The 27,816-nt window shown below is 37.3% G+C and overlaps 2 protein-coding genes across 9 annotated transcripts in view; one reads left to right on the forward strand and one right to left on the reverse strand.

Annotated features, from left to right (window-relative positions):
• Positions 1–11,564, forward strand: part of hmbox1a (homeobox containing 1a) — a 28,881-nt gene extending 17,317 nt beyond the window's left edge. For 3 of the 6 annotated variants that reach the window (XM_022673228.2, XM_022673229.2, XM_049463864.1), the window contains one exon: positions 347–11,564. In XM_022673228.2, the coding sequence (XP_022528949.2) occupies positions 347–718 (372 nt within the window). In that variant the 3' untranslated portion in view covers positions 719–11,564. The remainder of the gene's footprint in view (positions 1–346) is intronic. The other 3 variants (XM_022673230.2, XM_022673231.2, XM_049463865.1) reach the window with 2 other exon arrangements.
• A 1,943-nt stretch (positions 11,565–13,507) lies between these two features.
• Positions 13,508–27,816, reverse strand: part of kif13ba (kinesin family member 13Ba) — an 87,700-nt gene continuing 73,391 nt past the window's right edge. For all 3 annotated transcript variants that reach the window (XM_049463858.1, XM_049463857.1, XM_022673221.2), the window contains exons 38-40: positions 23,441–23,506; positions 21,429–22,191; positions 13,508–19,357 (exon numbers count right to left, since the gene is read on the reverse strand). In XM_049463858.1, the coding sequence (XP_049319815.1) occupies positions 19,134–19,357; positions 21,429–22,191; positions 23,441–23,506 (1,053 nt within the window). In that variant the 3' untranslated portion in view covers positions 13,508–19,133. The remainder of the gene's footprint in view (positions 19,358–21,428; positions 22,192–23,440; positions 23,507–27,816) is intronic.

Consider the following 27,816-nt stretch of genomic DNA (forward strand, 5'->3'; position numbering starts at 1 on the left):
AAAGTAGTACCCTAATGTGATAATTAGGGGTGAGTGTTATGGCACGATATTTCAGGGTATAATATCGTTCACAATATTCAAAAATGGTGGCGATATTATCACGTACGATACGATATGGCACACCCCTCTATGCCTAGTATAATTAAATTTAAATTATTGTGATTAGTACTAGGCTGGTCTAAGCTTTTTTCACTGTACTGTATGTACATCTGTGGGGTATAACAGCGTAGCACTGCACTGGTACTAGCAGGTCTAATCACCAGAGCTCTTTGCTTGCCCGTCTCTGATGCAGAGAGCGGGTCATCAGTTTAATAATGTGATCTAAACACCATTCTTGCGGTTGTAGGTGCCCTCCCTTCTTCCCGGCTGGTTGGCAGCCTGGCCGGGTCTGAATCTGAGTCTGGGTCTGGGCCCGGGCAAGGCGGGGAATCCCAAGGGGGCAGGGCCGGCCCGTCAGGGCGGTGGGGCAGGGCAGCAGGCTCCAGAGGGCTCCAGACTGACCGCTGTCTCCTGGTCTCCCTCCTCCCCCCAGGATGATGGCACGGGCCCCAGCGAGCACCAGGACCCCATCACCCTGGCCGTGGAGATGGCAGCCGTCAACCACAGCATCCTGGCTCTGGCCAAGCAGGGCAGGGGCATGGGCACGGGCACGGGCACGGGCATGACCGCGGGCACGGGCACCACCAACATCAAGGCAGAGGTGCTCGAGGACGACTGAGGACCCCTTCACTCGCACGTGCTTCTACATACACGCAGCGGTGCTGTGCAAAAGCCTTAAGCCATCTGAGATTATGTTAGTAAAGCTGTTTATCTGGGCAGTGGAGACGAAGGCATTCGAGAAAACCCAGGTTCTGTACATACCGTTCAATACCTCAAGCGATCAATACTTCACTCAGTTCTGCTTTATTACGTTACATTATACTGTATGTGCTGTTGGTGGAATTGAGCAAATCCACACACTTTGGGATTAAGAGTCAGTGCTACAAAGGGTTCTTTGAACAATCAGCATCAAAAGTGAGTACATCCTGCACATTTCTGCAGAGAATATATATATATATATATGTATTTGTGGGACAAACTGCTCTTAAGCCCTATCTGGATGGGATTAATGTCTCAGGGGGACTTCTGTGAAAAATATTTCACAATTCTACGTAGTGATAAAACTCTTGCATCCAGACTGCAGTGAGTTTTTTGGTTTTCTCGATCACATGACATCGCGTTCAGTAGCTCCTCCATTTCCACTTGCTGTTGTGTTTTTAATGTGCATCTCCATGGAAACACGCGCCCAAAATTTTATTATGGTGCGCAGCAGTGGACAAATAGCTATTTTATTAATCGTGAGGAGACGAAACTCAGAGATGTGCATCAGGACAGGACTAAAATTACTGGAGGACCACAGAGTTCGCACAGAGCGAAAAACAGTAGATAATTCAGCCTGTCATTTTCTCAGAGGACAGCTGAGGAAAACACTGACATGGTCGTTCTGGACAGGAATAAAATCACTGAGGACCCCCCATAAAAAAGAAAATTACCCCAGGACCCCCCGAGAAACTAATCCCGTCCAGATAGAGCTTAAGTGTACAAACTAACCAGAGTCCTTTTTAATTGTATCAAATAGTGCTGGTGTTAAAACACCCTAATACACTATTTTAAGCTTCATACTTGAGTGTCCTGTATGCTTATTTAAGGTTCAAAAAGTAGGGGCAAGGGAGAGATTGCCTTTGGTAGTATTTAAAATAAAATGTTTATTATTTTTATTCAGACCTCGATAAGTAAACTTTTGGTCAGTATGGGCAAATAAAGATCAAACTATCAGAACATCCTGTAAAATTTTTAATTCTAAATTATATTCTATCCCTAAAATTAAGAAATATAACGTCTAGCTCTAGCGCCACTAAAGCAGATCTAACAATTAAAATGGATTATTAAGGCTTGTGAATGTGAACGTAGCCATTGAACCCTTTGTAGCATCTTTTATTTATACCAGTGTGAAGCTCTCATCAGGAAGAATCATCAGGAACAGTTGTGTCTGTAATAATATAGTTTTTTTATACATAGAATAATCTCAGTAACGTCCAGAAAAATAGTTTTTTTTTTTTAAACAGATGTCCTGGCTGGCGTAAGGCTTTTGCACATTGCTGTACATACCTACACTGTATCTGCCAAAGGGGGGGATGGGATTGGGGTGAAAGGGTGAAGGGGGAGGAGACAGCGATTAGTTATGCTGTATGTGTGAAATGAGAGTTTTGTAATAAGGGGATTATACTGTTTTAAAAAAAAAAAGTGGGAATGCTGTGATGCGGCTGTGGGCGGGGCTTTGCCATTGGTGACCAAAGCTGTTCAGTGCAGTGTGGTCTAGAGACAGTAAACCCCACCGTCTTCCCTCCTACAACTGCCACCTCAGAACCGTGATCTTCTTCATATGGTGCCCCACCGAGCGGAGGCCTCAGTGTCTGCGATACAGGAACACAGAGAATACAGCTGCAAGAAAAAGTATGTGAACTCTTTAGGATTATACTTGGATTTTTGCATAAATTGGTCATTAAATGTGTTCTGATTTTTATCTAAGTCACAACAATAGACAAACACAGTCTGATTTAAAGTAATACCACACAAAAAAAAGATATGTTTGCATGGTTTTATTGAACATAGCATGTTAAAATTCACAGTGAGGGGGGAATTTTAGATCATTCCTCTTCACTAAACTTCAGTTTCAGTTCAGCTATAATATTCTTGTGAAATCTGGTGTGAATCTCTCTCTTGAGGTCATGATGCCACAGCATCTCAATTGGGTTCAGAAGGTCAGGACTCTCCAGAAGACGTATTTTCTTCTGTTGAAGCCGTTCACTTGTCGATTTACCAGCTTTAAAAAAGTCAAAAATTCTTGAACGAAGGTTATCTGAGAGCTTTTTTGTGCGAGGCATGATTCACATCAAGCAATCAAGCTTCTTAAGAACAGCAAACTCAAAACTGCACAGCAAATTTCTGGAGTTTGAAAATCTGGAGTTAAACAAAAGTGTGTGAAAGTGTTAAATTGTGTGAGTTTATTCTCAAACTTAAACTACAAATGATGTTATGTAATGACAAAAGTTTGGGAGAAGGATCACGCCTGAACTCTACATTCTAACTCCACCCCCTATTAATCAACCGCCCGATAAATACCTGCCCTAACTAACTACCTCTCGTGACGAAAGTTCGCAACCCACCTTCTCCCCAACAACCCCCTTTATCTACTCTTCCACTTCTTATTAAATAAAAAGGGGGGGATATAACTGCAGGCTTCTTCAGCACCAAGTTCAGAACTCCAGCCCAAATTTCCCTGAGTTATAAATATAAAGATACTTAATCATATTGACAATACAAGAGTGCTAAAGACTAGTAGCTCTCCAGCCCAGAGGGTTGTTGAACCCAATTGCAGAACAGATGATCTTCTTCTTTCTCTACTTCTTTAGACGTGGTCCGCACTTAGCAAAGTTGAGTTGAGGGGAACTCTTTGGTGGTGTATTAGAGTATTTCAGAGTTTATTCCAAGGTGTTAAGAAGCGTGACGGAACTCTCTTATAATGGGCGTGTCCACCAATCCTAGATCACCATCAGTGTGAAGTCTTGTCCACCAGGGCTCTACCTTCCATGGGGTGTTCTATTATATTTTATATAATGGTTGTTTGCCAATAGCCAATGTGTTGTTGGCTATAAGAGCAAGTTACCATCTTCTGCACTGTGAATTGTGCACTTTGGGTAATGTGCTGATTTTTTTTTTTTGGTGCATTATTGGTTAACACTGTAAAGGAGTTTATGGTAAAATGAACTCCAGCTGAGAGCTGTATTTTACTATAGATTGGATAAATATTTTAACTCCCACAACAGTTCAGATTTAACTCCTGTACAGAGTTAAAAGGCTAAAAACTCCCAGAAAAGAGTTACTTTAACTCTGTTATAGAGTATATATGTGTATTTGATGGTCACACGTCTATATACACTTAAAATAAGTTGATATTTAACTCTCAGGGAGTTTATTCCAAAAAACAGAATTTGCTGTGTGGTGTTTTTTTTTTTTTTTTTTTTATCGGGCAGGGCAGCTGTAACCAACACATAATTCAATCTCATCACATTGATTGGACCCCAGGTTGGCTGACTCCTGGCTCTCCACATACTTTTTCCCCCTGCACTGTGAATGTTAACATGTTGTGTTTCAACAAAACCATGCAAACATATAATTTTTTGTGTGGTATTAGTTTAAGCAGACTGTGTTTTTCTTTTTTTTTTGGCCCGCCACCACCACCACCCCCCTTCGGAGGACTATTAGTACTTTATTGTTTATTTATTTGATTATGTACACATTACAACAGTTATTAGTTTCTGTTTTTGTTGTGTGTTTGTTTTTTTTTTTCTTTTTTTTTTCTTTTGTGGGTATAGTTAAGGGGGATTACAATTACAGGGATTTGGGGGATGGTGCTGGGGGATGAAGAAAAGGGGATAATTGGGGGAAGATGAGATAACAGGAGAGAAAAAAAGGAAAAAAAAAGTTTGAAAGTAAGACTGATAGAGGTGGGAAGAAAGAAAGTAAATAAATAATAAAAAAATAAAAAAATAAAAAGAAAGAAAGAAAAAGAAAAGTTTATCTATCTATATGTATGTTTTGATGACTAAACTGAGACATGAACATGTGTGCTGACTGTGTTTGTCTATTGTTGTGACTTAGATGAAGATCAGAACACATTAAATGACCAATTCATGCAGAAATCCAATCCATACTTTTTTCTTGCAACTGTATATCCTGTTCTCTCTGGCAGGGAATCGAAGATGATATTAGAATGATATTAGAATGGCATCAGTTGCACAGATTGGTGTCGGCTTTTGTTCACTATTAGCTACGTTCTCATTCCACCTGATCCTTGATTCCTGTAACAAACAGAGCAGCTTCACAGCTGGCAGGGTGTGATTTGCCTCTGGTTTTAGTGTTGATTAGCTGTCCATTTCTGTTTGCAGAGCTGATGTGGTTAATATAACTCCCCCCAACCCTGTGACTCTCTATGGCAGTGTTCCTCCTAATCCTGCTCCTGGTCTGTATGGGCTGTCTTTACAGTTTTATCAAATATGGTTTCTTTCATTGAACTGCCAAAAGTTTATGAAGAAAAACACATTTTATATACAGTTATTTAGGAAACAAAAAAGTGTTACACAAACCAGAATATGTTTTATATTTAAGATTCTACAAGATTGTAAACATCTTGGCTGGATTTTCTCAGTCAGCTTTATGAGGTAGAATCACCTGGAATTCAGGCTTTCAGTTAACAGCTGTGCTGAACTCGTCAAGAGTTAATTACTTAAATTTCTTGTCTCTTAATAAAGTGTTTGAGAGCATCAGTTGTAAAGTAGTAAAGAGGTAGAGTTACAGGTATACAGTGAATAGTGAATATTTGAGTTATGTTCTAATCCAGATTATGAAAAGCAAGGACTACTCAACTAAGTAAAGAAGTGAAGGTCGGTTTTTGAAAGTATTCTTAAGTGTAGTCGCAAAGACCATTAAAAACGTTATAATGTTGAAACTGGCTCATCAGAAACTCATCAGAAGTGCCTCAAAAAAGTAAGAGCAAGAGTTTCCTCTATTGCACAGGATAAGTTCATTAGAGTTACCAGCCTCAGAAACCTCAGAAAGATAACAGCTCCCCAGATAAGAGCATCTAAATGCTTCTTCAGAGAGTATTTTGGTTTGTTTAACACTTTTAAGTTTCTACATGATTCTTTATGTGTTCCTTCATAGTCTGGATTTTGACTGGTACTGTATGTCAAGAATGATTTCCCTTTATAACAGGGGTCGGCAATAGACCAGCAAACATTAAACATCTGGCCCGTGAGGTTGTTTGAACTATAACGAACGATAATGAAAAAAATAAAAGCTTCTCTGGTGAGCTTTTGTTTACATGCCTCCCCTATCTCTCTGTGGCACTCTGCATGACTTAAGTTTCTGCCCGTTCTTGTTTTTCCGCCTGTAATTGGGCTTCCTATCTCCTTATATGGGCGTTTTTTCCCGGGCATGTCCCAATTCACTAGCTGGGGCAGCGGTAGTGTATTGGAGTGTGACCCTGATGACACAGATTTGATCCAGCATGAGGAGCGGTGTGTTTATGTAATTATTTGTCCCTTTCTACTTGGGTTTACCTGCTTTGAGATCAACTGTTCTGCAATTGGGTACAACAACCCTCTGGGCTGGAGAGCTACTAGTCTGTAGCACTCCATCCCATTACATTTTACAATTTCCAAAACAGAAGTTTAATTTTTTGTGGCCCACCACCTAATGGCTTGGGAAATATCTGCCCCGCGGCCAAACTCATTTGCCGACCCCTGCTCTATACGCTCAAAAAAAAAAAAAAAACTACTGTTAATATAAGTTGAAGTTATATGGAGTGTTGTTACTGCAGACACTCTATAGTAACAACTGTAGAAACTGTAGCATTGACGTTATTGGAGGAAATTAGAGATGCTGTCCTGAATATCTGGGAAGCATCATTGTGTCTAATATGGATAAATGAAATTTATTCAATAAGAAACCCCTGATTTCAGGAGCAGGATTAGGAAACGCCGCTCAGAGAAGCTGCTTCCACCTCCTGGCTCGTGGTGGCGGGAGCTTCTTGACTGTGATAGTGAGTCTTCAGTAGTGATCTGAGCCTGCTGGCTCTGATACGACTCTGGTACAAACCTTCAGAATGATCACGTGCTTCAGATTCACCTGACCAGGGTCAGGACTCTTCTACAGGCTTCTTTACAAGCAATCGGACAAATGCTGTTAATCGCGCCGTGTGTAACCTCATAGTATTCTATAGTCGGGTGCTGTATTGAACAATACGAGTGAACGCTCAGCAGGTATATGGTTAAAGACTGGCTGTGTGATGATCATGTGATGATAATACCAATTCATGTCAGTCCGTGTTGATTTTAGGAGCTGATTTTAAATGGTTACGGTTCTTAATTCATAATTAATGGACTCTCAGAACAGCAGAGGAATGAGCTATTGTAATAAACCCGGTTTATTTTATTATTGTTATTATTTTTTGAACTATATCCACTTTGACCTTCATCCTGAGTAGCTGTAGAGATTCTCACAGCATCAGTTTACAGACTGAGCCCCAAGTGGATCTAAATATATGAATTCAAAGGCCTCGTATATTTTTGTCCTCTTCTTTTCTACTTCTGTAATCAGTGAGAGATGAAGAGAGTGAGGGAGAGAGAAAGTGTAACAGAGACTCTGCTGTGTGAGAGAGCGCTGCTTAAAAGAGGAGTACCCATCCACTGCTATTTTCTCCAGTCTCTTAAAATGCTAATTTCAGAGTGAAATGCACAGTCACACTCAAATCTAAGCTGTTTAGACTTAACCCAAATTACGATCAAGCTAACTTAAGCTATTCTGAGCTTTTTTGAACTGTTTTTGGGAAGCAATCAAAGGAAAAATGACAAAATTATTAATTTCTCTGCCTTAAAGTGGAATTTCACAGATTTCTGAGTTTTGTAGTTATGTAGGCCTTTGCACTGCACAAAAAATCCATTGGCAAACACTAGACAAAATAATATGTAAATTGAGATGTAAATGCTTAAACTAAGCAAAACAATCTGCCAATGTGGTGAGCACTCAGCACTCAATTTTTCTTTCTATGATTTCCTAAAATAAGCAATCACAATGTCTCAAAATGTGTGAAGTGAGCCTCAAATCAAGCAAAAATATTTTATTTTATGGCTTAAATTTGTGCACAAGAATCAGAATAACTTGACTTGAATTACTTGACTTTTTGTGCTTATTTTAAGTTCAAATTACTTAACCCTCCTGCTATCCTCAAATTAGGGAACACCCTTTTTTAATTGGGGCAATACGATCCCAGCAATTTAAACCTCCAGAAAATGATTATAATTCCAGATAATTTAACATGTTAACAAGTTTACTCACCAGTTTTTTTTTTTTGACAAATGATTAGTGGTACTGGCATTATTCTAAGTGTTTTATTAGTATTATATAAATATTATAAGTATTGGGTTGTAAAGTCACGGCCTAGAGGGAATGGACATTTAGAGAAAGATTCTAAAACTGAATGTCATTGTGACCTTAACATTATTACCACACACGTGTAAAATATTGAGATTTTTTATGTTTTATGCCAATAAAACAGCCTAATAAAACAAATATTGAGGTGGATATATTTGAAACATCTTATTTTTTTACTTATTGTTTTCGGCAAATTAGGAGAAGGCGATAAATATGAATCACAAAACTAATGTCAACCATCTTTTCAGAGGCTTTAAACATTGAATGGGGTCAAATAGACCTCAAAGATAAAAGGAGGGTTAAAATAAGGTGAAAATATAAGACCATAAGAATAAGATAATTATTCCTAAAATAAGTAAAACAGTCTTACTCTTATGATGATTAGCAAGACAAAAAAATAAATAAATAAATAAATATAAAGAAAACAATAGCTTGTGAGTCACACTAAATAGGACTGTTTATTTACATATAAAAAACCCTGAATTTGATATGTAAGACCTTAAAATTTAAATCAAACCAGTCTGTAGTGGCCAATCCATGTGTGAAAATGATGATCTCATGCTCCCTCTTCAGCCTTTATATATGGTTATGTACAGTAGGTGTAGCCCTATATTCACTATGTAGCCCTTTGGATATTTTAGTAAAGTGTTCCCACCAAATAATGCTAAAATGTAAAAGGGAATTCCACTTTAAGGCAACATGAACAATGTCATTTATGACTTAACAGATATGTTTTTTAATCTGTAAACTTAAAATTCAGTTCAAATTCATCAGTACCAGTATTTCTCTCAATCTTCTGGAATATAAAATAAGCTTAAAGGTGATTGACTCGTTTTAAACAAGGACTCATTATAGTAGGAGATGTAAGCTGATCACATTTCACTGTTTCACTGCAGGACCTGCTGACTCTCCTCCCTCTGCTTAACTCCAGTTAATGAGGTGAAATGTGGAAGCAGGAATTGGCATTTGACAATCTGAATTTGTGAAGGGAGGCTCTCAGTGTGTGAATTACTCAGAATCGAGAGAGTATAGACTGTGTAAACCGTGTATAAACTGGTATATACTGTATTTAAATGGATCTACTTTAATTATGGTAGATAGTTCTCTGTTTTTGAGGAAGCAGCGATGAGGGAAGAGGCCTGAATCGCTAAAGAAACGAGTCTAGAGAGAAAAGTGCCAATGCTCCAACCAACTTAAAGGAGAAATCCGGTGTGAAATGGACTTGTGGTGTAGTGAAATATGATAATGAGTATGAACTTTTGTAGAATAGCCCACCTCTATTTATCCCCTGCATTCTAAAATACAGAGCTTATGCTCCCAACAGGCTTACAATGCAAGTGATAGGGGCATAGATACAGTACACAATTCAAAAAATCCATTTGCAAAAACTAGACAAAATAAATGTAAATTGACACATAAATGCTTAAATTAAGCAAAAGAATTTGCCAATGGGTGAGCAAATTTTTCTTAGTAAGATATATTTTTAAATAAGCAATCACTAAATATCAAAATGAGTCGAATAAGCTTAAATCAAGCAAAAATCCCTTATTTGTTGGCTTAAATTTGTACACAATAATCAGAATAACTTGACTAGTAAGTTTTTGTGCTTATTTTGGGTTCAAATTACTTAAAATAAGGTGAAAATTTACTTAAAGGTGAAGAGTCTGAATAAGATCATATTCCTAAAAAGTCTTACACTTCCGATGCTTAGTAAGACGAAAATTATTATCAGAGGAAAAAAAAAAAAGATTTATTGCTTTGAAATTAGATATGGAAATGCTATTAAAATATCTCTATAATATTTATACATTTTCACAGAATTAATTTTGCACTCTTTTCCTCTATCTTACCTATTTGTTCGTGCTCTCCAGTTGACCAATTGTGACTTAGGCTACGTTCACATTACATTACATTTAAGCCACATTCCTCAATTCCGATTTTCTTTTCCCTCAGATCAGATTTGTCTTTCTTGACGGTTCACATTTAACAAATGTAAGTGATCTGTATCTGTGTGTAACGTGAACGAATCTGTCCCTGAAACACCGCCTCACATGCTCACAATGCTAATTGTATAAATGTCTCCTTCTTCACAAACAACAAAAACACTCATATTAGAGAGACGAGAGACTCGTAGCTTTATAAAGGTGAAATGCATGAGTTTGATAGCAGCTCATATGTGGAGCATCTTTTGCTGGAGTGGAGAAACAGTAAACAGCTGGTCTGAAGTTCATGCTCTGGTCATGGAGGTTAAAAAAAAAGGCCAGGTGGTTTGCTTTTGCTGTTTTTTTTTCTACAGCTATTGCTGCACAGCTGCACCAAGATATGTGTTTGTGGGTACAAGAGAGAAGCACGTAGCGCTATGCTAATGTGTAAAAGCAAAAAGAATAGAAAATAATTCTAGTTTGACCGTTCACATTCATGTTGCATGTTAATGTATTGGATATGTATCCGATTTAGGACAACATATGAAAGTGACTCAAATCTGATTTGGAAAAAACAAACAAAAAAAAAAAACGGATTTGACATGTTCACACAGCCATTAAAAAAACAGATCTGAGCCAAATTGAGCAAAAAAAAATAAAAAAATCAGATTTGAGTCACTTTATCCTGGTAATGTGAACGTAGCCTTAGTTTCAAGGTGGGGGCACCTGTAGAACTACATATACATGTTTATAAATGATGTTTTTTAATAAACTAATTAAATATTAGAGCCCTCAATGAAGTGTGGAGCTACTTCGAGTTGGTTAATGGTGTAAAAATAGTGATTTCTTTGCATGGGTTACTCTATGCCCCCATTTCTAGCATTGTAAGCCTGTTGGGAGCATCGGTTAAAAGCTCTGTATTTCAGAATGCTGGGGGTGAATGTAGATGGGCTATTAAACAAAAGTTTGTACTCATTATCATGTTTCACTACATCCCAAGTCCATTTCACACTGTATTTCTCCTTTAAATACTTTATTTGATGCGGGTCTATGGTGGTCCTGTCCTCGTGATCAGAAGGGAAACATGTTATTTTATATTTTATTTGCCAAAAGTCAGCAGAAATCTGACGTCAGTGACCTCTCTCGACGTAATCCCTTTACTCATTCCAACTCTAGTATCGTCGTCTTAGTATTAATATCATACTCCACCCTTCATAAAGTCCACAGATTAAAACCCGTACCTGTAAAGAAAGACCCAAACGCCTGTTCCGGGGCAGAACCGCAATCGCCTGTTCCCGTTTCTGACCCGAATCATGAGGGAGTCCGAGTGTCCTGTTAATCTGTCCATGTTCAATATGTGAATATATATAAAAAAAATCTATAAATATTCTATACAAATATATGACAAGCATACTGTTGTATCAACTCAATCTAGTTAAATCATGTATCTCCTATTTCAGAATTTAGTGCCTTTTTTGGACAGTAGACTGTTCAGTAATGAATATGTAGTATATGTATGCTTTATTACTTTTTTAAGACTTTTTTTTTTAAACTTGTGTTTATTTTAGTACTGTATCTTCTAGAGAATAAAGACTGATCAATGATGAACGATGCTGTTTCAAGACTTAATCTTTTAAACCACTCATTCTGTGCAAAAACTGTTAATATATTCAATTCCAGCTATATTTATTTAGCTATAGGAATGCAACAATATGGGAACTGTGTTAATGCTGATATGTAAATGTTTATAAAATGTAGAAACTGTGAATAAATCTACCCGGATCAGCATTTCAGAGAAATCTATGCAATGTAACTGTTTCCATAGAGTTATACATACATAAAATTAATTATTAAGTATAAAGGGTCACTTAAAGTTCAATAAATGCAGTCACAAAAAAATGTATGCACAATGTTTAGGAACACCAGGACTTCTATATTATTTACTAATAAAATATGATCTGATAATTACTTTAAACACAGTAATAGACACACAATGAAAACACAATCTATCTAAACTAATAACACACACGCAGTCGTACTCTGTATCTCTGTTGGAGGCTAGAAAAAGTAAGTGAACTTGAATTGAAGTAAGTTGAATTTGAATGAAACAGATCTTATTTTCCCACGCTATTTTCCAATCACATCAACCTTTGACAATTAGCTGTTGGAGAAATCCAAAAGCTGGAGACTGAGGATCACTTACTATTTCTAGTTACGACTGTTAATACTTTAGATTGTGTTTGTCTATAATATTGACTTAAATAATGATCAGACCACATTTTATTAGTCAGACTGAGATAATTCCAAATACTTATTATTGGATGTATATTTAACATTAGGTGTGTATGATCTGTCAAAAATATTAAAATTTCTACTTATAATTTTATTTTCATGCTACATAAGTATATGTTAAGATACTTGGACAAGAGTTGGACAAAATGCATTGCATCCAGCTGAGCAGTTCAAATTTTGAACTTTTGAACCTTGAACTATAGGTGCATCTCAAAGTAACTTTTCAGTTATATTCTAACTTTTTTATTTCAGTAATTCAGTACAAAATGTAAAACTCATATTATATACATGTATTACACACAGTGATATAGAGTGATCTATTTTAAGTGTTTTATTTTATTGTTGATTATTATGGCTAACAGCCAATGAAAACCCAAAAATCAGAGTCTCAGAAAATTATTATATGATATTAGACCAATTGGTACTTTTGGCAGTGTGGGCAGTGTGCCAAGTTTAAAAATGACCTCCAGTCCTCCAGTTGTCAGTAGCAGAGGGAAGCATGAAGTGCTGTAAGATTTTATGGGAAAACAAAACTGCACTGACTTTAGACTTGATGATAAAACACAGTGGATCAACACCAGCAGATGACACGTCTTTCCAAACCATCACTGATTGGTGGAAACTTCACACTAGACCTCGAGCAGTTTGGACTGTGTGTCTCTCCACTCTTCCTCCAGACTCTGGTCTCCTTGATTTACAAATGAAATGTAAAATTTACTGATGATCAGTGATGGTTTGGAGAGACATGTCATCTGCTGGTGTTGATCCACTGTGTTTTATTATCAAGTCTAAAGTCAGTGCAGTTTTGTTTTCCCAGAAAATCTTACAGCACTTCATGCTTCCCTCTGCTACTGACAACTTTTATGGAGATGTGGATTTCATTTTCCAGCAGGACTTGGCACTCTGCCCACACTGCCAAAAGTACCAATTGGCCATATATAATATTCTAATTTACTGAGACACTGATTTTTGGCTTTTCATTGACTGTGAGCCATAATCAACAACAAAAAAAGAAATAAAAGCTTAAAACAGATCACTCTTTCACATTTCGAACTGAATTACTGAAATAAAGTAGCTTTCCAATAATATTCAAATATTCAAACACGCCGAGAAAATAATATTTCCGTACAATACATCACAACAATGATAAAATACTGTCATATTCCCCAAACCTAGCTGCTTAAAATATTCAAGTCATCTTTTATAAGGCATTTATACAGTATTTTATCAAAACATTAAATCACGCAGCCTTTTTAAAATTGGTAAATCAGTTCACGTTTTATTTTTCCTTTACAGGGAGATTATTGTACAGTTGATATAAAAGAAATTATAAATGAATTATTATACATGATTATTCTTTGGATATCAGCATAGAATTACAAATAATTAAATTAATCCCAAACTTGTGCTCAGATTGGCTTCTCAGAATGCACCTATATACAAACATACACACACACACACAACATACAGTGTACTCTGCAATATACACACACACACACACACACAAGCGTACACACACTTACACACAAATCAACTGAGGAAATGATTCATTAGCATAAAAACCACTGAAACTCCAGGATGAGGCACAGACCAGTGTCAGACACCAAAAGCACGGTACAGGGAACTGCACGGAGGCGGAGACGAGGGTGGGGAGTTTAGTTGGATAAGGGCAGCGGGTTTGTGGGACGAGCTCAGAGCTGCACATCTGTGTAAACAGATGCAGTCCCTGCGGGGGGATCTTTACAGCGGATCTTCAGGCCAGCACTCTCTGACCCGGCTGGAATGAAGCTGAAAGGCCACTTTGTGGTCGCTTTAATATATTGCTCTGGATCTGTTTGACTGTAGAGATATGAATATTGATCAATAATTCAACAAAAATTAAACACACATTTGATATGTGTTCTGTGGACCTACACATATACACACACACACACACAACTTTACAGGGAAAACTAGAGCTGGGTATCAAAATCGAAAAGTACTTTTTTAAAATTCATAATTAATAACAAATAATACGATTTTAGTACATAAGGAGTTGGACAATGTAAAAAAAAAAAAAAAAAAAAAAGCTAATAAGCCCTTGTTCTTTTTTTTATTATTATTATTTTTACACTGCTGATAAGAATGAGGAGAAGCATGTTATCAAATAAGAAGTTTAAACATAAATCAAATGTAAAACTAATCTAATCAAATTACATTTTTTTCTGCATTTTGAAGATGCAAAGGTAAAGTTGCTTATAAGTAATGAGAACCTTTGTAACGCCACACAAACAAATGATCATGCATCAACCAAAAGTCATGAAAAGCATACACAGCAGTGGTGCATATTAGGACTGAACAATATCGTCTTAGAATCTGCATTGACATGTGTGGAAACCTGCAATAGTCACATGACAGGATGCTCCATAATATTAATATATCTACCAGAGACTGGTTTAAAATCTGCAATTCTGTCTGATAGGTATGTCTGATAGGACAGAGTTCAGAAATCAATATTTGATGGAATAACCCTGTTGGATTTTAATTAGTTTTTATGCGTCTTGGCATCATGTTCTCCTCCACCAGTCTTACACACTGATTTTGGATAACTTTATGCCTTTACTCCTGGTGCAAAAATTTAAGCAGTTCAGCTTGGTGGTTTGATGGCTTGTGATCATCCATCTTTCCTTTGATTATATTTCAGAGGTTTTCAATTTGGTAAAATAAAAGAAACTTATTATTTTTAAGTGGTCTCTTAGTTTTGGGTTAATTTGATTTGACTCATAAATCAAAATCTGTAAAAACACTTTGCTATTTTTTTTATCTACTTTTGTATAGTTAAACATGATTTTGAAACACAGAGGGGTTAAAAAAGGGGGTTAAATGTACGTATTTTAAATAGATTTGTAAAAAAAAAAAAAAAAAACAACAACAACGTATTTGAATGACACCCAGCCCTAGGCTGTAAAACTGTGTATAGTACACCAATAATGATGATTAAAAATGCCATGAACTTTGATCACTGTGGGAAAGAATGAATCAACGATAAATCAGTGATAAACTGTAAATTGCACTTGAACATTAAAATATGCTATTCTGGCAAAAATTAGAATAATGCCTCAGTAATACCCATGTTGGTCTCTGTAATGACAGACGTGTACGGGGATCCCTTTACTGAACACAGTTTACATTAAGGTCACTTCCCCTGTATCACCATAAAACCAGTAAAACTATCTAAAGCCTAAAGTCTGAAGCGTGTAAGGCCACTCTGGCCAGCACTCATAATAATAATAATAATGATGATGATTATGATGATGATATTAACCGTCCATACTGGCAAAGACAACAGCATTGCATACATGAGAGTATAATAATGATATTTCAGGAGGACTGAGAGCTGTTAAACAGACTGAGAGAGAGATCTAATACTTACAAACCGTCCCCAGTGTAAAATCAGAGCCACGGGTCACACAGAGCAAACCCATATACATACACATAAAACATCTCAAAACATCTCAAAACATCTCACACAGCTCCCTTAACTGCGTTCTCTGCACCCCAGCCTCATCAAAGCAGTGTATACGTTGTGCTACTTGTGCGTATGCGTTCATTTCTGGATGCACGAGGCACAGATATGTTCATATGTGAATAAAAATATGAATTATGATACGAATAAAGGTCTAAAAGCCTCTTTCTGCAGTGGAAGGAAGCACATACACGGCAGTGATGCATGTATAGGGCTGCACAATATATTGTTTTTAGAATAGGCATTGCGATATTATGTGGAAATGTGTAATAGACACATGACAGGATGCGCATTTAATTATGTACACCATACATCTTGATTGGTGCAAAAGTAAAATTCCCACAGTTCTCATCTTCTATAAGTGACTGATAATATATAAGATTAATAATAAGATTACGCACAATGCAAATGATTAATATCTTGACATTATATACTTAAATTTATCTATAGAGAAATCTGGAGAAAAAATATATATATTTTGTTAAAAATACAGTGTATGTAAATTTTTTCAGATATATAGCGTGCAGCCCTATGCATGCATTTCTGCTCACAGAAGACTTTTTATGGGGTTATCAAATAAAAAAATGGATCTTTTTAAGGAGAGGACAGTTTTTTTTTTCCTTTTTTGTCAGTTTAAATGAATTCAGTGATCAGCAATGGCTTTTAAACTTCAGCACCAAGTCCTATAAAAATGCAGAGCTCCGTGGTTAGATCAAATCACTATAAAACAAAAGCAAAAATTCCCACTGGGTGGGCAGCATGTATAATAAATCAAAATGTGCAAATTAAAATTTTTAATTCAAAGGATTTCTAAATTAAAAAAAAGAGAAAAAAAATCAAGACACTTTTCTATTATCATTAAAATATAATTTGATAATCTGATATTGCATTAGAAATCACAAGATGACTTTAAGGATAAAAATGCAATGGTATAACCCATCTTTCTTGTCCGCTCTGATGTGCAAACATAATTCAAACAAATTATACAGAATCATGCTCATCATAAATCATAAACTATGTGCATGTTTTACTGTGTAGTGGCGCAAATATGCTCAGTACATTTTTAATGGAATGACTTTCATTCAACTTGGTCTGACGCCAGTTAATCAAATGTAGCTACACCGACATGCCAAAAGTCATGGGACTAGTACATACTAGTTTCATGTATAGTATGGGGCTAATAGATTATCATTGAGAAGTGACTTTAATTCAGTTGAAAATGTGAAACTCATATTATATACATGTATTACACACACAGTGATCTATTTAAGGTGTTTATTTTGTGTTTTTATTGTAATGAATAATTGAAACCCAAAAATCAGTGTCTCAGAAAAATGTAATATCATATAAGGAAGTGTGGGCAGTGTGCCAAGTCCTGCTGGAAAATGAAAGACTGCATCTCCATAAAAGTCGTCAGCAGAGAAAAGCATGAAATGCTGTAAGATTTTCCCGAAAAAAAAACTGCTTTGACTTTACAATTTTTATGGAGATACAGATTTTATTTTCCAGCAGGACTTGGCACTCTGCCCACACTGCTAAAAGTACCAATTGGTCTTATATAATACTCTATTCTATATTGTCTGAGGCACTGATTTTTGAGTTTTCATTGGCTGTGAGCCATAATCATCAACAATAAAAGAAATAAACACTTAAAATAGATCTAATAAATGAGTTTCACATTTTGAACTTAATCACTGAAATAAAGTAACTTTGCAATGATGTTCTAAGTTATTTGAGATGTGAAATGACTTGGGAATACCCACAACTGTGTATGCTATGAGGTGTTATCTTGTGAACGAGTCTGAACACTGGCCAATGTGGTTAAGGCATGGCAACATGAATTATGGGAGTTAAAAAGTGAATCGTGGGACACTATACTTGTTCCAGTCCCATGACGTGAGGCATGTCAGTGTTTAGGCATTGTCAGAAATTGGTCCATACCTCTTTTTCTTACATAGTGTCCTTCATAAACTCGTTTACTAGAAAAAAAGATAAAAGGTTCCTTACGGAAGACTGAAACCTTCAAAACCGTCCCAATATTGTACTCATCACTCATTTTGTCAGTAACAAAGGTACAAGAACTTTAAAAAGAATGTTAAACTGCTTTATCTATTAGAACTGAATACTGGTACTTAGCATCAGTACAAGTGTTCCAATAATCAAAAGACCTAATTCCAGTGCAACTTAATAAAATAACAATATAACCTTTGTAGGACCTTTAAACTCACTTTATCCACCGTTTCCCACTTTTTAAACCGATTAAAATAATGCACAGTTTTCCATCATATTTACCATCAAAAGCCTGTAGATCCTCAATACTTCTCTGAATACTTGAGCTGAATCAGACACACAAGCTTTCATTCAACAACTTCACAGTCAAATCCGATCAACATGCATGGAGCCCTGTTAAACAGAGGCGTCCAGTGTCCCAATTTACCTCATTCTAAACTATCGGTACATTTTATACCTTTTCTCCCAAAGCCACTCCACAGTTCTCTCCATCCTCTCTCTCTCCTCTCTACATCCGCTCATCACAGCACTTCACAAACTTCAGAAACATAACGCAGCATTAAACCTCCTTTATCTACCATACCTTTACACAAAGGAAGACAAAACAACCATGACAACGACGATACAACCAAAAAAAAAGCACCTTCACAACCAACCAACTTTACGGCTTTACAACAACAGTACATGCATTACTGTACATGCATACAGCCATGCTTACTGGCAGCTTTAGGTGCGACAAGCACCAGTACTCTTTCTTTACTCTGACCAGTCCCTGAGATGACCTTGCGCTGACAGAAGGCATTCTCACTAGTGTTCAGGAGGAACGAGGGGGATTAGGGGACGTCTATAAAAATAAAATAGAAAAAATAAAACTAAACTTCACAAATTCACAAAAGGCACATTCCGGAAACTCAGCACAGATTTGTGGTTTTGCCGACTGAACAGGGAAGATCAATCAATTAATCAATTAATCTATCAATCAATCATGCATAAATCACTTAAAAACCAAGAGTCCACACACAAAAGGACTCTTGATAGGATCAGGGCAGGACAAGAACGATGGTTTGACCCCAAAGCTTTTGAAGTTAGTTTAAGGTCTTTTATACTTACTCATTATAACCATTATAACCATTACACCCATTATAGTTCATTCAGTATTGCAGTTCCTCTGTGCTCCACATAATGAGAGCACCGAAACTGGTGTAGAGCCGTTGAGGTGTGGGTGGAGGAATGCTGTACCAGCTTCATCCAGAGCTGAGCACCAGAACTGGAGAAGAGCAGAGACTGGAAAGGAGCACAGGGCACACAAGTTCATCCTCAGTCAGGCACTCCTATAAGCAGAGTCTTCACTCGATCAGGAATAGTGATGCTTAGTTGCTCCAGGATTTGCGATTTTCTGCTTTTTGAACAGTCGTGCCTGATCCTCCCCTCATCTGAGGGAACAAAGCAGACTGGCTGAACTCTCCGCTGCGCCGATTCTCCCCGTGCCGCTTGGATCCGTCCCTTCGACTCACTCGATCCGGCCGCACTAGCACTCCATAACCGGGGTTACAGCGGAAGTACTGACGGCCTCCAACTGAGCCATCGTTCTTCCCTGGTTTTAAATACAAAATAATACAAAAATAAAGAAAGAGAGAGAGATTAAAACCAAACATCAGATTCACACCCTTCACCTCTATCCCACAGGTGAGAGAAAAACACCATAGAGCAGCTATTATTATTATTATTATTATTATTATTATTATTTGGGTGGTGGATCTTTATTCATTATATCAGCACTGCAGTGATCAGCACTGGTCAGCATGATTATGGGTGGTGTTTGAGGTGTTAGTTAGTGTGTGTTGTGCTGTTTGTACAGTGAGTGGATCAGATACTGCAGCAGTGCTGCTGGAGTTTTTAAACACTGTGTTTAGTCATCTCTTACTGTCCTCCACTCCACAATTACACACTCCTACCTACCACTGAAACACCTTGTAGATAAAGTAAAGTCAGAGACAGAAGCTTTGAATCTGTGGCTGCACAGTTTGTGATGGTTATTTATGGTCCTATAATGCTTCTTTAGTGATCACAAGACATTGCTCACATGATGCAGTTGGCAAACTATTCTCTGTCAAGCAGAGAAACTGAGGTGTTTAAAAACTCCAATGTCACTGCAGTGTTGAGTATGATGACCCACCATCTATATAATAGCTGCTCTGTGGAGGTGATCTTGTGGCATTCTGACAAAGAACAAGGAAAAAGGATGATAATAAAGTATGCAGAAAAACAGACGACAGTCTACAGGACTGCAGCATGTAATTGTAGCTTAATAATAACTTCGAAATGCTCCTATATGGTGCATAGAGATGAGTAACAATGGAGTGTAGAAATATTAAAGCATTTTCCTACGATAGGTTTAATTTTATTACTATAAGTTATTATTTAGTTTAGAAAAGCACTCAGTAGGGGTGGGCGATATGGCAAAATTATGATATCACGATTTGTTTTCTTCATAATCACGATAACGATTTTATCACGATTCTTTTCATGTTGCTTGAGTACAATCAAACAATCTCACCATTCTTAAATACAGCACTAAAAACCAAACCATTTTGGCCAAGCCACGTTTTGAATGGATTTTAATCTATTAACACTGGTTTAAAATGGTACACAAAAACACCATTCAGTGAAAGTGCAATCTTGCTGTTTGAACAGCAAACTTAGCCTACTACAAAAATAAAAGGCAAGACCAAGACGTAACAATTAAATAAAAGCGGTTAAATAAAAAATTGCTGTAAAAAAAAATCTTCCTGTAATTTAAGTATTACTATTAGCATTAAATGTTTTGACAGGGTTTAAGACTTAACTGCTTAGCTGACAATGTAATTTAGAACAATTTTTTTTTCTTTTTTTTTTGAAAAAATAAAGTATTTCTGGCTTGTTTTCCACTGTTTTAAAAGGAATCATGTCCTTTGCCAGGTAAAAAGTGATTAAAAATGCTTCTGTTACCTCTCCATCGTTTACTTCTCCTCTCGTAGGAAGTGCCTCTCTCGAATTACCGCGTTATCATTGTTTGTTTTAGTCCGGCAGTAGCATTAGCCTCTGCTAGCTGCGGTGTAGTTAATCTGCTGGTTACCTGATTAAGTGGTTAAAAAGATTTGTCGTGCTTCCGTCCGACGTGAGAACAACCTCTGTGCAAATTTTAGTAAGCAAGTAAGCAAAGGTGTTCCGGTGAGCTGATTGGTTTATGTGTGGACCACTAGGGTGCGTGAAAGGGCACTAGCAAATAGTGAGCTTTGGCTGAGCAGAAAACTGCTGTAGTGGATAGAATGTGCTTAACGATCCAGCGTTTTTTCTGTGATGGCTTATCGTAGACACCTCATAATACTTCACGATCTGTTATCGTCATATCGCACACCCCTAGCACTCAGCAAGAAAGATTAGACTTAAACATTTTCTTATATCATGATGCTGCAATTTAGAAATTGTCACAGTTTATAAATATTGCCCAGCTACTAGTTATCAGAAGCATGTTTTTTTAAATATGTGCTTTTATTATTATAAGACAACATGCATGTAATACACACACCTGCCTTACTTGAAACATTTAATTTGTATTAGGGGAAACTGTCCATATAAAATGAAAAATAAATGAATTCACAAATGAAAAAAGAACTACCACTGACCTGCAGGACTGTCGAGCTCCACTCCAACCCAGATGCCATCTGAGAAGTCAGTGAGCCCGATATAGCGCACAGTGCCACATTTACTGCCAGCTACCGTGACGCTCTCCCCTACTTTCAGCCAGCGAGGGAGATCAGCGTTCCTGCCCAGTTCCTCATCAGAGGTGATCTCCAGCTTCTCCAGACTGTTGGCCGGCTGAGGATGGCCAGCTGAGACTTTTCCACCATGCTCCTCTTTCTCATCACCCAGAATACGATTGAATGACTTGAGGTCTGAGGGTTTGACCCTCTGCAGGGAGAAAGGGTGGTCTGTAGCAGCTTTGGGTACTAAAGGAGGGATGACTGTCAGTTTAATTTCAGTGTGACAGGAGGAAACCCCGTTCCTGGAAGCAGCCTGAGAGTCTTTGGGGTTCAGGGTCTGCTGAATCTCCTCTTTTCTAAGCAGATCAGCAGAGCCCCACTTTAGCCCAGCTTCTGCAGGAGGGATTGAGGAGTTAACGGGGGTGCTTAAACCGTCCTCGCCCTCTTCCACTGTCTGTCTGGCTGAGTCTGGACTGGCGTGGGCGGCTGGGGTGGGGGTAAGGTCCCCGCAGGCGGTGGAGACGTCAGAAAGGGTTGCGGTGGAGACACTGGTGGAGAAATAGCCACTGGAAGCTTCACTGATAGGGCTGAGGGGCAGGTCATGCGAGTCATGCATGGAGGAGGGCGGGGCATCAGGGCTGTCTGAGGGTTTCTCTGGGCCAGGACTTCTCCCTATTACTGGTACCTGAGGGAAGGCACAGCTAGCTCAAACTACTAAGAAACGACCTACAGCATGCTAAGTGACTCTAAATTCAGGCAAGAAAAGGTAAAAGACGTGCAGGAGAAGCAGATCATGCTTTAGAAAACTGCCTCAGTTAAAGGGCACATATCCCACACATTCTCCAGGATGATCAAGCAGATATCCAGTACTGTGTAAAAGCTTTTATTGTATATTTGCACACTATAAGGTGCACTTAAAATCCTATAATATTCCCAAAAAACGTCAGCGCGCCTTGTATATGAGAAGCAGTAAAGCCACTCAGCTGAAGTGCAGCATTATACAGGAGTTTCAGTTTAGTTCTGCCGACTGGAGCAGTATTAGCATAACCGCACTAACCGCACTAGCTGTTTCATTGTTCAGAGGTGACTATATCAGACTGTAGTCTGCGCATTTACAGTGTTAAAACGAGCTACGTGGGACAAACTGCTAGCTACTATCTCGCTGGCTTACCAGAACTCTCAGAATTCCTTGATGTAGCACTGTCGGGTGGCATTAGCCAGCTGCTTATGCTAATGCTGCTGCACCCAGCTTTAGTGGAAATCTGGAATTCTAAGCTTACTGTAAATACACGAAAGCACTTTACTCACCCAAATAAACAGTTTTCAGGAGAGTAATCTGTGTAGATTACCTTCCGAATTAGAATTACCGTTTTGTTTACTTAACTATGCTTAGCTTAGCAGCAAAACCTGCTGAATTAGAAAGAAAACATGGCAACACACCTGTTCCTTACTAGTGTTGCATAATGCACCTTATAATCCAATATCAGAAGAAGGACACTTAAATGAAACAAGAGTTTAGAGGAGAAAAAGAGTGTGGAGCTGTTTAGTCTTTAAAACACATAATGGGATGGGCGGAGCTACGCATCATACCGCAACCAGCCAGTAGAAGTGCTAGACCTGTGGTGGCTTCACTTTTTAAAAGACGCTGTGCTGTTCATGCTTATATACAGTCATTGGAGTTGAATAATGTGCTTATGTGCCTATAACTTCTTCACAATACTGGATATAATTACATTTTTTTAAACAAAAAAAACAACCTAAAATGCAGCTTTTCTTAAATTTATGAAGATACACATTTAATACAACACAATATACATTTTGAGAGTTTAAACAATGTTAAAATGTTTGAAACCACATTACTAAAAATGACATGGGCCCTTTAATCAGGAATCTAAAGGGATATTTAGATAAAGGTTGATTGAGTATGCTCTTACCGGTTCTATTCGAACTCTGCTCTCATCAGGGGTATTGCTGGATTGCATCACGATACGGGGCATGTGCTGAAAAGATTCACAGAAAATATTCATTTTCAAAATTTTCATATTATTTTTCATCTTATCTTTGTGGTCCAGCTGGATTTGTGAGTTTTTAGCAGACAAACTGTTAGTTATGGTTAATCTGAAATAGAGTTTAGAATCTCTTCCCAAACCCGACCCGACCCGAACTCGGGCCGAGTTGCAGTGAGATTTACCACCATTAATATTTGTATTTTATATAAAGCTATGGGGTGATAATCACAATATAGCAAAGTAACAAATCAAACTGTTTAAAAAAAAAAGTTGCTCAAGTGAGCAGTGCACACTCCACTTGTCCGTATTACGCACTTGACTTGCACACTGTGCAGTGCAGCGTATAGCCATATTACTTTTTTGTGTTTTTGCACAAAGACTATGAGCTCAATATAAAAACATTTTTAGGGTTCAAGCACCGAAGGTGCGTAGAACCCTATTGTTTTTGCTAAGATTTTTCTTATTATTATTATTATTATTATTATTATTATTATTATTCTTTTTCTCCTGTAAAAACAGTTGTGCAGCCTAAACCGTAAGTCATAGAGAAATGAAACTTGGTAGGTAGATGTAGGATCAGTGCATCTCGGTGGACAACAAAAATGGCACCGATTGGTCAAGTGGTGGCGCTATAAACAAGGAAATTCATTTTTCACAATTTTCTCAATAACTCAAAAACCATAAGACCTACATTCAAAATTCTTTTTTTGCTGGATTCCTTGGGTCAATACCAACAACTTTCCAATTTGGACCATGCACTTCCGTCTATATAGATTTTGTGCTAATTTGCATAATATGCAAAACCTACTTTTGCAAACTAGTCCTAGGATTTTTGACCAATCCTGGCATGTTTGGTATCAAAACACTCGTGAGAGCATGCGCTTCAATATTCATTAAGAAAAAGTTGAAATATGTAAACAATATGGCCGCCATATGCAAATTAGTCCTTCCGGATATATGCCCCATTCACTTCAAGAGGTAAATTTGGAGCACTGTTTCTCAGCAACCGTGCAACCTAGCAAGTTGAAACTTTGCATGCAGAATCTAACATACAGCCTCTAAAGGATGTTCAAAGGGCAACTTAATCAATCAACATGGCTGAACACCATCAGCCAATCAGCATTCAGCAGACATTTTGGCAGGCTGAACGTTGCCCAATCTGGATGATATTTGGCAGTTATGTTCAGGTGGAGACACTGTAGTGACCTGCAAAGTGCTGAAACAATCCGCCCACTGGGGGGCGCTGTTCCAAAAAAACGAGTATATGTCAATCATGCTGTACTATTTTGACATCTAATTGTTTTTGCCATATTTAGTACAGTGGCTCTGACAAATTTCTCAATACAACTATGTTTAAAAAGTGCTTTGTTCATTCATAATTGCTAATTGTTTGAAAATAGCTATATTGAAACTACTCTCTGGATATTTGTCCTATCACCTCCATTTCAGTCTTGCTGCACACTGTAGAGTCTCTAGGTAAATGTTCATTAAAAACATTTGTGAAAATTTCACATACAATACTCTCCAGGCATCAAGCAATCTGTGCGTCCTTGGAATTTCTAACCTAAATTGCTGTAACTCTGCAGTATTTGCTGTAATCTCACAATGTTAAAGACCTCTGTACAATATCACTCTGATGAAGCACCATTTAATACAGAACTAGATTAAGAATAACTTGACATTACATGTCATATCAGAACATTCACTCCTTTGTGCCTCTTCTCAACATTAATAACAGGTGAAAGACTTTTGATCATTTTAAATGTGACAGAATGTCTCCAATTGTGTTAGACCTTCTTACACATCACCATCCTATGCTCTAGTAGGCACCATTGTGCTAGTTGGTGCTTGATGAAGCGCCATTTAATTCAGAACTAGATTTATAATAACTTCGTAATTACATGTCATATCAGAACATTCACTCCTTTGTGTTAATTTAAACTTGTTTGGTCAAACATTTCAGCTTGTTCTGCAAAGGTTCAAAGGTCAATCTGAATACCACTTTGTGAACATTCTGGTTGAAGCCACCTGATCAATACCAATAACATGTAGACACCTTTTGACTAGTTCTAACTCACTTAATGAATATCCTACAAAGTTCACTAGATTTACATGTGAATTTAAGCACTGATCAGGTTGAAAGGCCTCTGCTCAACATTAATAACAGGTGAAAAACTTGATAATTTCTAAATGTGACAGGGCATCTCCAATCATATTAGACCTTCTTACACATCACCATTCAATGCTCCAGTAGGCACCATTGTGCAAGTTGGTGCTTGAACCCGATGATTGCCGCTTGCGGCTATATTTTAGAATTTATTTTCTATTCTTAAACCATGTTAAATTATATTAGAGTAGAGGAAAGTCATTCAGACATCATTCTTAAAGTCTAACTTATAATGTTTAGGCCTGTGAATCATGGTTCGCATTGTTTGTGTTCTTAATCAACATTTTTCTTAAATAATAGCTCTTCTTCAGTGTTGCAATGTTAATTATTATCATTCTGAACAGATTTAGCTCATTCAGACAGCTCAAACTGTTTTTTTAAAAGCTCAGTTGTAGCGCTCTGCTTACTTAACAAAAACGTTGAGTTTAATTCAGACTCAGGCTTAAAATGACCGGGTGGGCTCGGGCAGAATGTGCATGACGTCGGAAGGGGTTTGGCTGGATATTTTGGGCCCGATCTAAGCTCTAATCTAAAATACTGACAGCCCAAAAGGAAGCGTGTGATGGTGTGTATGTGTTTATATGTGAGAACCATCAAAAGAGTTTAATCTATCTTCAGCGTACCATGTTGCTGAAAATATAATCAAAGATTATGACAGGAAAATTAATTCTGAGGAAATAATTCACCGGGATTCCTTTAAGTGCTCATGCATAATAAACAGCTTGCTTAGAATCTAGCTCAGCCGTGCAGCAGAAAGAGAGTATTTTTCATCATAAAACATTGCATTAAAAATAAGCTGACTGCAGTCTATAAATCACACATTTACTTAATTTGCCACAGCCTGAGAAAGATAACATACAGGCTGGATTACAGCATCAACACAGCACGAGCAAATTCTCTCTATATGGAAATGAAGTAACAGGAACACACAACAGCATTACCCTCACACTCAATTGGTTAAGACGGTCTGAATTTGCAGCCATAAGAAACGGCAATAAATCGTACACACAGTTAAACTCTGGCCAGCACAGGAAGTGATATATCTGCTACGTTTTATAGCAAATGCTACAGACCACGGCATGCAGTCTACACATTTAAATCTGCAGCTGCTATTGATCTATTTCCTGAGAATATACTGTACGCTCTTTTCACATCTGCTGCTCCATTATACTGTATAGGAAGAACAACGTCCACCTCCAGGGTAGTAGACTGTTTCAGAGCTCAGACAGCACTTTGGTAAACTAAATATAAGAACATAATTATATTGTTTATTAAATATACGGTTAGGAATAACATTTACTTTCCATTTACATTGATCTGTACTGATAATTACTGATATTATCGACTTATATCATTGGACAAAACTCTTATTTTTGCTGGCCTCAGTAAAGCCTTGTGTGATCATTTAGTGAATTTAATGAACATTTTACTTAGGATAAATAAATGTTTTTTTATTTAATTTCCAACTGCACACATTTTAAAATGGTGTAACTGCTTTATTGTACTATCAAATTAGAGCTTTACAATTACAAATCATATATCATTAATAACATTTATCACAATTATTTTAAAGAGACTATATTGTCCAAAAACAGCTGTAATTGTGACAGGCACACTATTTAAATTCTAGGTTCAGAGGATGATTTTTCTTTAAAAAAAAATGATTTGCACTTTAAATGGTCTTGACTTTTTTTTAAGGCTCAGGTATGAGTTCATCATTTGAAGAACATTTTCAAAGTGAATATATTTCTCTCTCTGAGCAACTGAGAGACAGATGTATGCTGTACTGCTGTTCGTTCTGGTCGATCAAAGACCCTGATGCATCTTCAAGAACAAAATCCTGGCTTGTCTTTATGTAGGGTTTCAAAAACAGTTATTTTGTTCTGTGTACCATTTCTGTTATTTATCTTACTATTCATCTTTTTTCTTTTTCGTATAAACCATATTTTCTTGTTATTTGGACATTTGTATATTTTGTTTGAAATAAATATAGCTTGGTTTATTGATTTTTATGCACCATTTCTGAGAACTGTATGTTTTGCTCATGGGCTCCTCCTACAGGAGGAGAATGTTATCTAATGCTGTGAAGACAAACCATGCCCCTCTTCCCCCTGCCTACTTTCAGCCAGAGTTA

The sequence above is a fragment of the Astyanax mexicanus genome, chromosome 14 (assembly GCF_023375975.1).
Source record: "Astyanax mexicanus isolate ESR-SI-001 chromosome 14, AstMex3_surface, whole genome shotgun sequence".
Lineage (NCBI taxonomy): Eukaryota > Metazoa > Chordata > Actinopteri > Characiformes > Acestrorhamphidae > Astyanax > Astyanax mexicanus.